The sequence below is a fragment of the Vulpes lagopus genome, chromosome 14, assembly GCF_018345385.1.
Source record: "Vulpes lagopus strain Blue_001 chromosome 14, ASM1834538v1, whole genome shotgun sequence".
Lineage (NCBI taxonomy): Eukaryota > Metazoa > Chordata > Mammalia > Carnivora > Canidae > Vulpes > Vulpes lagopus.
In genome coordinates this window covers 31,267,386-31,279,856 of record NC_054837.1, presented here as the reverse complement: position 1 = coordinate 31,279,856, position 12,471 = coordinate 31,267,386, and the positions used below count along the sequence as shown (strand labels likewise).

Below are 12,471 nucleotides of genomic sequence, written 5' to 3'. Positions count from 1 at the left end.
CCGCCCAAGGTCACCCTGTTCTGGGTGGAGGAGGCAGGATTTGAACCCAGATCTCCGGCTCCTGGCCACCTGCTCTGACCACCCACACTGTACACAGCATCATTTTCTTTCTGTCCCACAGACTGTGGCTGAGTGTGTCCTCTATTACTACCTGACCAAGAAGAATGAGAACTATAAGAGCCTGGTGAGGAGGAGCTACCGGCGCCGCGGCAAGAGCCAGGTGAGAGGCAGGGCAGAGTGGTTAGCTGTGGGACCAGTTCCCAGCATGCTCCTGTGCGGCCATTTGCGAGATGGGTGGTGACCATCTGCACATGTTGCTCTGTAGCAGGCTCCCTCAGTTTGGGCCTCCTCACTGATGGCCAGGAAACCCTCTCTGGGGGTGTTTGGCCTACCCAGGCAGCATAGAAGAGTATTAGGAGAAAGACCACATCCATTCTCAGCCTGGAAAATTCTAGAACTCCTGGCTTGGTGAATCATGATCTCTGTGGTCAACGGGTCATATCCCCAGAGTGAGGACTGGGTTCTCTGCATGACTGGGTCACTAATTTAACATTTGAAAAATGTTTATGGTTTTTTTTAGCGTGTTTTTATGCATATTTGAAAGCAAAAAATAGCCAGTACATCAACTTGAAACCTTTCAGACATCACTGTTTAGGATGAGACTTATGTTAGAGAGGGCTTGGCAAGCTATGGCTTGTAGGCCAAGTCCCGTCTACCCCTTCTTCTGTGAATAAAGTTTTATTGACACACAGTCATGTCCATTCATTTGCATATTGCCGTGGCAGCTTTTCTATTACAGCAGCAGAGTGGACTAGTTACGATAGAAACTATAAAACCTAAGGTATGTACTGACTGATCCTTTCCAGAAAATGCTGACCTCTGAGTTAGAAAGCAAGGAGTTGGTTTTAAACATTTGGCAAATGGTAAAGATGGTGGGGGTCTGTAGCACAAGGTGAAAGGAGGCGCCTGGGTAATCAGTGCTTGGGAGACAGGGGGAGGGGATGGATTCACTTCACTTCCAGGCCATTGAGCATTGGCTCAGGGCAGGTGCTGGGAGTACAGGACTCAGGGAAGAGGTGGGGTTCCACCGTTGGAGGACAGACTTGGGCTGGGCATGCAGACAGCTTTGGGGTGCTGCCATTCGAAGCTGCTTGGAGCTGGTGGAGGCGTGTCCTTCCTGGGCCCTTTGGCCTGGGGTACCCAGGGAAGTGTGATGGCGGCCAGGAGTAGCAGAAGCTGGGAGGAGAAGGTCCTGGGGTTTTCTCCCTAATGTTGGCGTCTTCTCTTCCCCACACTGGTCAGGGCAGGGTCCTGAGGTATCACGCGTAGCCATCCTCTCTGGGGTCCTGGTACCCACTGTGAAACAGCCACTTTGTGATCGGGTCCCACACATGGGTTCTTAACTGGCATCTTTCTCCTGTGCTTCGGGGAATTGTGCACCCACCTCCTTGTTGGCTAAGCCACATGTAATTAAGGGAGCAAATTTGTTGATGGGGGAATAAGTAACCCCTCTCTGCACTCATGGGTAAATAATCAGGACTGAGTATCGGTTCTCACGGGCTGGGTCATTGAAGCGTGAGTGTGTTTAGTTAGTTGATGGATAGGTTTTTCCTTGAGTGTTGTGTGGCCACGGTTGGCCAGCCTGCTGGCCCATCTAACAGGTGTGTAAAAGTGAGTCTTACTGGCTTGGAGCTATTTAATTCCAAAGAGCTAGCTGTGGTGTTTTAGAAATTAAAGCACAGTCAGGGATTTTCTAGGCTGAGAAGCACAAATGCAAATAAATTCCAGGCAGGGAGCATAAATATGCTGAGGCATGAGAGGCAATAGGGAGTGGTGGGGTCTGTGGCAAAATAGAGGGGGAGCTAAAGGCCTTTAGCATTATTTTAAAACCATCATCAGAGATTTGCTGAGCACCTACTATGTGCCAGTTCTCCTACTAGTCTTCCCAGCCCTTGTGCCTTCACCCTACTGATTTTGTGGGGTCACTGTGGCTGGGCTCATGAGGCCCTTCCTGGTGGCTGGGCTGAGGGATCTGGAGGAGAAGGGGTTCTGACTCAGATGGGGAGAGCCATGGAGGGAGAGGAGGACTAATGTGTGTTGAAGTCATTTAGGGAGGGGGGAACCCTGGACAAGTCCCAGGATGCGTGTGGGTGTCCGTGTCCTGCATCTTTGGTTCTGGCTGCCATGCCTTTCATTCTGTGGTGTTAATTCTGTTTATGGGACGTTTGTATGCTGGGAATAGGGATCTCCTTTGGTTATATTGGCGGTCTGCCTGAGAGTCTCCATAGAGTAGAGACCCTCAAAAATGAGTTTAAGGAGCAGCCTCTTGTTGGACCAGAACAGAGGTGAGGGTGTCCTGGTCAGAGGGAAGAGCAGGTGCAAAGGCACTGGGGGCATGAGAGAGCACAGTGCCCTCAGAGTATTTGGACCAGGGGTCTTAACACCTTCCAGGCTCTTAAATAAATGAACAATTGGAGAAAAATGATGGGACCCTGGTGTTTGCTCATATTTGATGAGTGACTAGTAGTGTTTCTGTACTCTATGGAAAATAGAAGCACAAATGTGATGGTATGTGGCAGCTCAGACTTGATCTCAGCTTCTGTGAGAGACCACAGAAGTGGTGAGGCCTGTAGCCGGCATAGAGAACTTGTGCCCCATGTCTGCCCCAGTTGACGTTCGGCCAAGTGGCCTCGTGCTGCCAGTGCTGATTTTTTTTTTTTTTTTTTTTGATTTTTGATGATGAGCTAGAGATTGGAGTTTATGTGAAATTGTCTGAGTTTTCAATTTTTGGTTGCATGAAAAACAACAAGACATTGACGGTAGAGACCAAATAATCTGTTTGCTCTTTTTTTTTTTTTTTTAAATTAAGTTCTTAATTTTAAGGCCAGTTTAATTTAAAACTGTTAATTCCAGGTGTGCAACATAGCGATTCTACAGTTCTTACGTTACTCAGTGCTCATTGTGATAAGTATACACTTGATCATATTTGCTCTCCATCTGTCCTCAGCCCCCAGTATTGAGAGTAGGGCTTAGGTGGGGGCAGTAAAGAGGGAATTGTTTGACTTGGGGCAGAGGCCAGACCAGGCAAGGCCAGGGCGCCGGGGAGCCCTAGAATGTTTTATAGCAGAGGAGAAACATCTGTTACCTCTCTTTGTCTGCGTTGCCTTGGATTAGCCATAGTGTCTGCACTGCTTCTCTGGTGAGGTTTTGCCCTCTGCCCAAGCCAGAGCCTCAGGATGGAGAAAGGATGCTTCTGTGCTCTGCCTCTCGAAAAAAGGAAGAAGCTGGCGGAAGGTCCCTGTCTCCCGAGAGATGGGACATAGCTGGGAGGCTCACCCCTCCCTCTCATCAGCCAGGGATACTGGTGTGCCTCTGAGACCCAGGCCCTGCCTGGGATGGAGATACATGGGCACATCCTGGACGGGCTGCTGTGTCCGTCAGACTCATTGCCCTCACCACCACCCACTGGCTCTGTTCGTAAATATGGAGTAAGTGGATCAACGCAAGTGTTGACTTTGGGGCTGTAAGTCTTTTCTCTGCCCCGTGACAGTGAAATAAATGGCAGACCCAGGTCCCTCGGCCCCTCTCATGAATCTGAGATGCAATTCCTGCTGGAGTCCAAGCTTCCTTATTTCTCCTTGGTTTTATAAAACTTGTGATCCTGCTGATAAACCTCCCAATGAGGAGAGTAGGGATTCCCACAGCCTGGCCTGGAGTGGGCAGGGGTGTGTCCGTGTGGGTGCCTCCGGTTGCATGGACAGACGGGCGCAGGAGGTGGTGGTCTCCCACGGGCTGAGAACAGGAGACTGGGAGCAGGAAGAGAGGCTGCGGAGACCCACTGCATGCCCAACCAGCGGGTGAGAAGGGTGTGGGGACTGCGGAACGGCTGCGCCCAGATGACCTCTCTGCTGCCTCATTCTTGTGTCTGACCAGCACGCACCCCGCCCCTGGCAGCTCTGGGCCTTGGCAGTCTTAGGCCCCAGCGCACAAGTCCCACCCTGTGTCCCCTTCCCTTTGCCCATTTCCCTGTCCCGACTCTCCTATTTGTGTGGGCTTCTGAGTAAAGAGCCTAGCCTTTTATTTCTACCACGGAGACGGCCCCCTCACCTCCCTGAGCAGCCACAGGAAGACAGACATTGGGTGGCCTCGGGGACAGAGCCTCTGCTGCCAGGAAGTAGCTGCTCCCTTCCCCCTGCTCCTCCTCAGGTAGATGGGGGCTGAGCCATCGGTCATGTATTTATTCCTTGAGGGGAGCAAGTCAGGCTTTGCCCCACCTTCCTGGGTCCCTTTAGTTTTAGAGGAGGACTTAGTTGTCTCAGCCAGTATTTGCCTTTTTGGGGAGTTGCTAGGAGGCCAGCAAGACAGGGGAGCCCTGTCAGAATTGCCAGGCACTGGTCTTGCAGTGTGATGGGACAGTGACACTGCTGGCCACTCACCCGGCACCAGGATCGGTGTGAGGGGTGGATATCATCATCCCTGCTTTATGGGTGAGCAGGTAGAGGTACAGGGAGGTAAGGAACCTGCTCTTAGTGTCATAGTCAGGATGCTAACCCAGCACAGGCTACCATGGGAGCCCAAGGGCAGGGGGGACCTGGTGGTCCCATTTGCCACGTTTTGGCCGTGGAAGCTGCCCCTCATTGACCTTGTCGGCCTGTAGGTTCCTTGGTCTATTGTAGGCTCTGCTGCATCAGGGAGCAGATGGACCTTGCTGTGGGTGGGAGTGCCCCCCTGAGCCCCCATCTACATCATGGCACCAGGCCTGTCTGGGTCTCCATCTCTGCTCCCTAGGAAGCTATTATTGGCCTCATGTGCACCTGGCTTCTGGGGGGCCAGTGGCTGGAAACACTGTCTCTCAGTTCTCCTGTGCTCCCTGGACCGTGAGCGTCTCTGGGAGACACAGAGTGCTGTCTCTCTCTCTCTGGCTCTCTTGCAGTCCCTCTTAGCACCCCCAGCTGCATGCCTGTCCTTTCCTCCCCCTGATGGCAGTGGCTGTGGAGGCTGTGGCATCTGTCTGTGGTTCCTGTGGCTTGGGCCCACACTGTGGCTAAGGATGGCCGTGAGGGGCCACTCAGCTTCTCAGCCCGACAAGTGCTCCTTGATGGGCCCTCCCTGCCAGGTGTCAGATGCACAGTACCGTGTGTTCATCTAAGAGCATTTATTGAGTGCCTACCGCCATGTCAGGACTAGAAGTTCTATCCTCAGAGCCACACCAAACCATGATCTTTCAGGAAGCTAGAGTGAAGGCATCAGCCCAGCATGGCTGTCTTGATGCCTCACAGACTGTCCCAATGAAGAGCTGTGACATGGGTGCCAGGTGGCTTGATGGCTTCTTTAGGCTGGGTGGTCCCACCTGCCACCTTGTAGAAGGTGCATCTTCTGCATTGGCTGGCTCTTAGCCCAGGCCCAGAAATGAGGGTGCTCCTGATGTCTTTGCCAGTGCCCTTCTTCTCACTATTCCTGTTTTAGTGGGATCGAGGTGGGTTCCAGGATCAAATTCCCACATCTGGGTAGGAGAGGAACCCACAGGGCCAATGGGGGAAGCTATTTTCCCCAGAATGGAGGGGATAGTACCACCTGCTCTGGACTGGCTGTAGTCTGTGTCCCCAGGCTGTCCCCTCCTGGGGTCCCAGGATAAGTCACAAACCTGAGACAGAGCTGACATCCAGCTGAGGGTCTCCCAACTGTCACCAGGAGGTGACTGCTGGGCTATGCTCTTCCTTGGGACTCGAGAGCCTACCTCTCTAACAGGCATCCAGTGCTGGCTGCTGGTCGGGGACCACTCAGAACCTCAGCCTATGGGATATTTACTGAGAAGGGCCCCCGAGGAAGGGAGAGGGAGGGAGCAGGGGGGTAGAAGAGGAAATTGAGACATGGCACAGGATCACTGGCCACATAGACCAACCACAGTTGAAGGATGGGGAGGAGAAGATGACTGTGAAGGTAGCATGAGCTCAAATGGCCCTTCTGAGGTGTCCTGAAGTGGGCAGGCAGGGCCAGGTCTAAGTCCACAGGCCGTGCACAGCTGAGGGCATTTGCAGCAGTGGGGGCAGGCAGCAGGCATCTTGTAGAAGGGGACCTGGCCCGTCCATCCAGGGGACAAACCCTGTGCATTTTCATCTATGCAAATGACACTTCCCAGGGTCATGACTTCCTTGAATGCTTAATCACAGCGTTGTGTAGCAAGACATCATTGCATCTGCTCAGATGACACCTTGTCTCGTCACACCCTCATCACACACCCTGCACCAAGCCATTTGTTCATCATGTTGGTCACCTTTTGAAAGCTTGAATGGTTACAAAAGCAGAATGTAAAACTCCTTGATGAAAATCATCACCCATTGGATGTCTCTGTGCTCAGACCCTCAGACAGCTGCATTTCCCTGAGAGGGATGAGGCCTACCCTGGCATCCACGGCATGGGTGCTTGACTCTGGAGGCAAGGCCTGTGCACTGGCCATTGGGGCACCAGAATCACCCTTGTGTTCATCAGAGGGAGCCGTCCACCTTCTGGAAACTTACCCATATTCTGACAGAGAGAGATGTAGGCCAAGCCGTAGACTTTTAGAATGCCAGTCGCTTCATGCCCACCCCCTGGACCCTGCACACCTGACCTTTGGCAAGTGGGAGCTGAGCCCTCAGGTACTTGACCCTGGCCCATGAGACCCAACCATGAGTGGCAGGTGGGCTTGTGGGCTGGGCCCAAGCCAGAGCATCCTCTCCATGAGGTGAATCACTGGCTGAGGCTGTGACAGTTTATAGTTTATGATTCATGGACAGAGGGGCCCCATTATCCCAGCTAATTGCAGAACCAGAGCCCAGGAATGCTGTGGTCAGTAGTCGGCCTAACTATGGAGACCATCAGGTACTGAGAGTGTGAGGCAGATTTGGGCCAGGCAGCAGGGCCCATCCTGCCGTGGCTGTGACCAAGGGGCTCTCGTGGCCATCCAGGCGATGGCAGGGGCTATGCCATGGAGGATGTATGTTCCTGGCACCCCCAGGCAGCTGAGCCCAGCCTTCTAGCCTGTCCCTGGGGCATCCATGGGGGACATGCAGGGGGCCCCACTTCCCTCCTGCCCTTTGGCCTGTGCATCCTTGCGTTCCATGGCTCTGCTCTGTGGCCCAGTCCTCCCACCTCTGACTAGATGCTTACCCCAGGCTTCTATGTTTTCTAGGTTGATCTCCCTCTCTCGCCCTCTTTCTTCCCTTTGTGTTCTGTCTCCCAGACTCCTTCCCCACGTGTGAGTCTCTATATCTCTGTTCCCTCTGTGCCTGCATCCCTATCTGTCCCCACTCCTCTCCCCAATCATTGTCCCCGCCCCTCTGAGCCTCCTCTCCCAGCTCCTTGCCAAAGGGACAGGTGACCTTGTTCTGGTTGCTGTGGCACTCCCGAGGCTCCTGTGCCTGTGGCAGCTCTCACAGGGGACAGTATGACCTGGAAGGCTGCTCCAGGGCAGACCCAGCCAAGCACGGTCCACATAGGGAGGGGGCAGCTGCTGTGCAGTTGGAGCTGGTTCGCAGAGCCAGGCTGCTTCCCCCTCTCCCCCCCACAACCAATGAGATCACCGGAGGGCTTTCCCTGGTGCAGTCTGGCAGGGATGTGTGGCAGGCCAGATATGGCCATACTGGCTCTGGGCTGGGCTGTCCCTCCTGGCCCACTGGCTAAGTGTGAGTGTACTTGTCCCAGGCTGCTACCCGGAGCCCAGATGGGCCTCCAGCCTGGGGGTCTGTCTGACTTTCCTGGGCGGCCCAAGCCTGTCAGAGGCGGTGCTTCTGTACTGCTGGGAGCAAGTGGGGCCAGACCAGACTGCCCAGTTCTAGGGCTCCAGTGAGCAGATGTCTCTGATTCCTGCCCAGAAAGGGGAGACCTGTGGGAGGCTCCTCCGGGCACACAGCCCCCCAAATGCATTCCAGGGACCACTGTTCTCAGGAGGGTAGGTGGGCTCCCGGGAGGCAGGAGAGGCCATACCCTAGGGAGCAAGCAAACTGGGCTGCTGTTTTGGGAGAAGACAAACATGGCCTTCTCAGGTGCAGGGGAGACCTGGCTGTCTGCCAGCCTTGTCCAGGGCAGACCACATCAAAAGCATTGAAAGACATGGAAAATGTGAGCCCAGCCCAGAAAATGTGAGCGTGGATCATTTGGACCGCGGGGGGTTGAGAGATGAGGGGCTGATGGACCCCACATCCGGGCCTCTCAAGCTGGGCTGCCAAGAGTCAGGAAATAGTTCCCAGAAAAGCAGCATCTGTGTGGGTCTATGCCAATGCAGGCCACAGCAGGACAGGCTCCCTTGGCCTTGACAGCTTGTGGATCATCCTGGGTGGATGGTGGCCATGTTGGAGACCTTTTGTCATGCCTTCACACTGTCCCCATTCTAGGTGATTCCACAGTGAACCAGACAAATGAGGTCCCCAGAGCTGACACATCCATGTGGGAGATAGGCAGTGCATAAGTAAATTAGCATGATTCTTTGAGGTGGTGGTAAGGGCTACAGGATTTCAGTAGATAGCTGATGTGAGGGAGGGCAGCTTTTAGGGAGCTGACCTCGAAGGCTCCTCTGAGGAGGTGTCATTTGGGCTTAAACTTGAGTGATAAGAAGGAACCAGCCAGGCAGAGCTGGAGGGAGAATTCCAGGCAGCGAGTGCAAAGGTCCTGAGGTAGGGATAAACATGGCATCTTCCAGGAAACAGCGGGGAGCAGCCCCAAGGGAAGTGCGTAAAGTGAGCAGGTCTGGGCAGGGGCTGGATCACATGGCTTTGTGGTCTGGCAGACTGCTGATTTTATTCCCAGTGGCAGGACAGGATCTGATTGACAATTTAAAACAGAGCTTTGGCTGCCACAACTACATATCTCCCTGCAGGCAGCACAGACGTCACGTGTGTGTGTTTGTGTGTGTGTGTGTGTGTGTGTGTGTGTGTGTGTGTTAAATGCTACTCAAGTTTTGTCGGCATATCTGTTTGCAGGGGAGTGCTGGTGTTTAGCAAGCAGCTTTTTGAGGGCAAAGCCCCAATTTGTAGCACGTAACAGTTGCCATGGTATCAATACTCCCACCGTGCCCCATCTAAGCTACCAAAGTGATGTCACCAAAGGTGGAACTGGGAGGGGACGCGCCTAGCGTGGTGCCCCATCCCACTTCCGCTATGTGGATGTCGCTGATGTAAATACCATGAAGAGCGTAGATAGCAGATACATGTAGTTAAATAATTGGGAAGTGATGCGTTTTGAGTACTTACTGTCTTTGTTTTTAAGTTCTTTAAGTGTAAGGTTATGTACTTTTGTTTTTAATAATGGGTGTATTTAATGGCTTGCCTGCGAAATCCCTGAAAGTTGAACTCTGCTCTCGTGAGCTGGTCTGAGCCAGCTCCAGCACACCTCTGTCTAGATTCTGGTGGCATCCCTGTCTGTGTTTCTCCAGGAGGGACAGACGGACTGGAGGAGGAGGGTAGGGGGCCGAGGTGGCAGCCTCCCTGACCAGAAGACCCCTTTGTGTCTTGCGTCTGATCCCTGACCCCAACCCCAGCTCTCCTGCCTGCCTTGGGCTCCCAGGCACCCTTGTCCCCAGTGCTGAGAGACAGCAGGTGTCATGAGGACAAAGGCCCTCTCAGGATTTGCTCCCTGGAGGCACATAGTCTCTGCTCAGTGATGTGTTTGTTCAGTGAGTGGATGAGATGGTGGTGCCTTGGGCGCTGCTGTGTAGGGGGTGTCAGAAAACTCTCATGACACGTTTCTGAGGACCTGTCATCTGAGGATTAAGTCTCATCAGCTCTTACTGGGATTTGTTGGCACTGTTATTCACTGGACTCTCTCTTTCTGGAACTGACGCCCATGCCTCCCTCGATCGGCTACTGTGTTGCCCTACAACATGGGGCAGAAGATGTCATCCCCTGCCTACCCCTCCACCTCTGACGAAAGACTTCAGTGGCTGTCCACTGCCACCAGGGTGGCACCTATATGTCTGAGTGTGGGTGTTAAAGGTGGCCAGGTTCTGCAGCCATGTCCACTATATCGTATGTCATGTGGTAAGTTACTTGTTTTCATGTTGCCGTGCCTTTGCCCAGGCAGGTCCCCTCCCTGCAGCATTCCCCTCATCCTTGTCAACCAAAAGCCTCTGGGGACTCAGAGATCTCCTTCCCTGTCCCCGTGGATCCAGAGGAACTGTCACCACATTAACTCCTGTGCCTCTCAAAGTGTTATCAGCACTGAGCCTCCGTCAGCTGGGGCACTAGCTCTCGAAGGTTAGGGACTGCACTTTTTGTGGTGTGGTGTCCCCCTTGTGGGCTCAGAGCACACATGTGAAGGGAATGATCAAGTGATAGCACAGTTTGGCTTGAAGGGGGGTAGGGGTAGGGCATGATCTCCTAGCCCAGGGTAGGAAAACACCTGCCTATAGGATCTTGCTAAGAAATGCTGTGCAACCTTGGGTGAGCTCCTTGACTTCTCATGACCTTGTGTCCTCTTCTATAAAACTGCTTCTATAAAGAGGCAGTCTCAGGGTTGTTGGAAGGATTTTGTCGTCTCACAGGTATATCGAGGGAAAGGAGGCTTTGTGAAACGTTTATTGTTTTTATCCATGCTGTTTTCCAAGCAGCCCTGGTCTGGGGCTTTAGCACAGTACAGGCTCAGTTACAGTTGCTTGTCCTGCACTCAGCGCTCTGGAAGCAGGGGTCCCTCAGGGATTTGCACTGATGGCTCTGGCTAACCATGCATCCAGTCAGATTTTCTGCAAAGCTGTGCAGTGGTTTGGGAGGGACATTCCCGACCGAGCACTGGGCGTGAAGCCCATCGTGAGTCTGACCACTGATGTGTCTGGAAAGCAAAGGTAGACCCCTTATCATGAGTTCCAGAGTCATTTGAGATGGTGGAGTTTGGGCTCTGGTTCTTCTCCCAGGTCCACAGGTGTCACCTGCTGCCAGTGACAAGGGCCCTCGGTGTATTTTGTGAAATAAGGATCTGTGAAAGCCTTGTTCCTCCGTGTGGTCCAAGAACTAGCAGCATAGCCTCTCCAGGAAGCTACCTAGAAATGCAGAGGCTCGGACCCACCCCAGACATGCTGAATCTGCATTTTCCCACTATCCCCGGCTGATTTGTGGCTGATCCATGGAGCCCCGGTACAATTTAGATTGAGCAGCGCTGGTCTGGAGCAGGGGTGGACAAGGTATGGCTTCGCAGGCCAAATCTGGCCCACTGCCTCTTTTGTAAATAAAGTTTTTTTTTTAATTTTTAAAAAATTATTATTTTTTTTAATTTTATTTTTTTAATTTTTTTTAATTTTTTAATTTTTTTAAATTATTTTTATTTATGTTAGTCACAGAGAGAGAGAGAGAGAGAGAGAGAGGCAGAGACATAGGCAGAGGGAGAAGCAGGCTCCATGCAGGGAGCCTGACGTGGGATTCGATTCCGGGTCTCCAGGATCGCACCCTGGGCCAAAGGCAGGCGCTAAACCGCTGCGCCACCCAGGGATCCCATGTAAATAAAGTTTTATTGGCACACAGCTATGCCTATTTGTTTGCATTTTAGTTGCTTTCAAGTTACAAACCATGTAGCATCAAGTAGTTGCAATAGAAACCAGTGGACCTATGGCCATAAGGTATTAACCACGTGGCTCTTTCGGAAAAAGTCAGTTGGCTCCTTGTCTAAAGCACTATTTCTCACGCTTGGCTGCCCATTAGACTAACCTGGGGATTTGTGATTGGTGTGGGTGTGGCCTGGGCGTCAGGACTTCCCAGAGATTCCCAGGGGACCCATATGTGCGGCTTTTGGGCCGTGGGAACGTGGGCTCTGAACTGATTGTGAAAGCCAGCAAGTGCGATTCCACAGCCATGGATGACCTGAGGTCCAGACGTGGAACGGGAGTGGATGTTCATCCTCGCTGATTTAGCAGTCCTCTTGTTTGCTGCTCTAGACCATTGAAGGCTTTTGGAGACTAACCTGGCTGTGGAGGGCCTTTGAGTTGGGACCTCAACTCACCCCATAAGTGTGGAGTGAATAGACCACCCCTAAGTCAGCCCGTTGACCTCCTGCAGGCAATAGGAGGCCAGGCAGATGATTGTTACTGTGCCTGCCGAGTCTCACCCACTGGAAAATGTGTTTAAGGCCAGGATGGACCTGGGATTCCTCCCTTTCACCCCCTGCACTGGTGCCATTCAGCTTTGGGTGCTGAGACACCTCTCCTAAGGGAGATGGTGGTCAGGTCACACGAAACCATGAGCCCATATGGGGGCTCTGTGCCATGGCTCCATGGTGGCCTCAGAGGTGCTGCGCTAGCAGGTATTGGCTGCACGTCCCTGCCTCCCTGACCCCTGCTTAGGGCTTGGTAACGTGTCCGGGTATGGGCGGTGGTGCCTGGTTCTGGGATTACAAGCCTGAGTGGGAAGTGATGGGAACCATGACCAAGCTCTAATGCTGATAGGGACTTCTGGGCCTCCCCACAAGGTGGGCCCAGAGCACGGGCTGGGGGCTGGTAGAGGGGTGAGGGGC

General features: G+C 53.1%; 1 protein-coding gene across 21 annotated transcripts in view; it reads left to right on the top strand.

The window, feature by feature from the left end:
* The window catches only part of NCOR2 (nuclear receptor corepressor 2), a 210,850-nt gene that overhangs the window by 125,972 nt on the left and 72,407 nt on the right, over window positions 1–12,471 (top strand). For all 21 annotated transcript variants that reach the window (XM_041729398.1, XM_041729399.1, XM_041729400.1 and 18 more), the window contains one exon: window positions 122–220. In XM_041729398.1, the coding sequence (XP_041585332.1) occupies window positions 122–220 (99 nt within the window). The remainder of the gene's footprint in view (window positions 1–121; window positions 221–12,471) is intronic.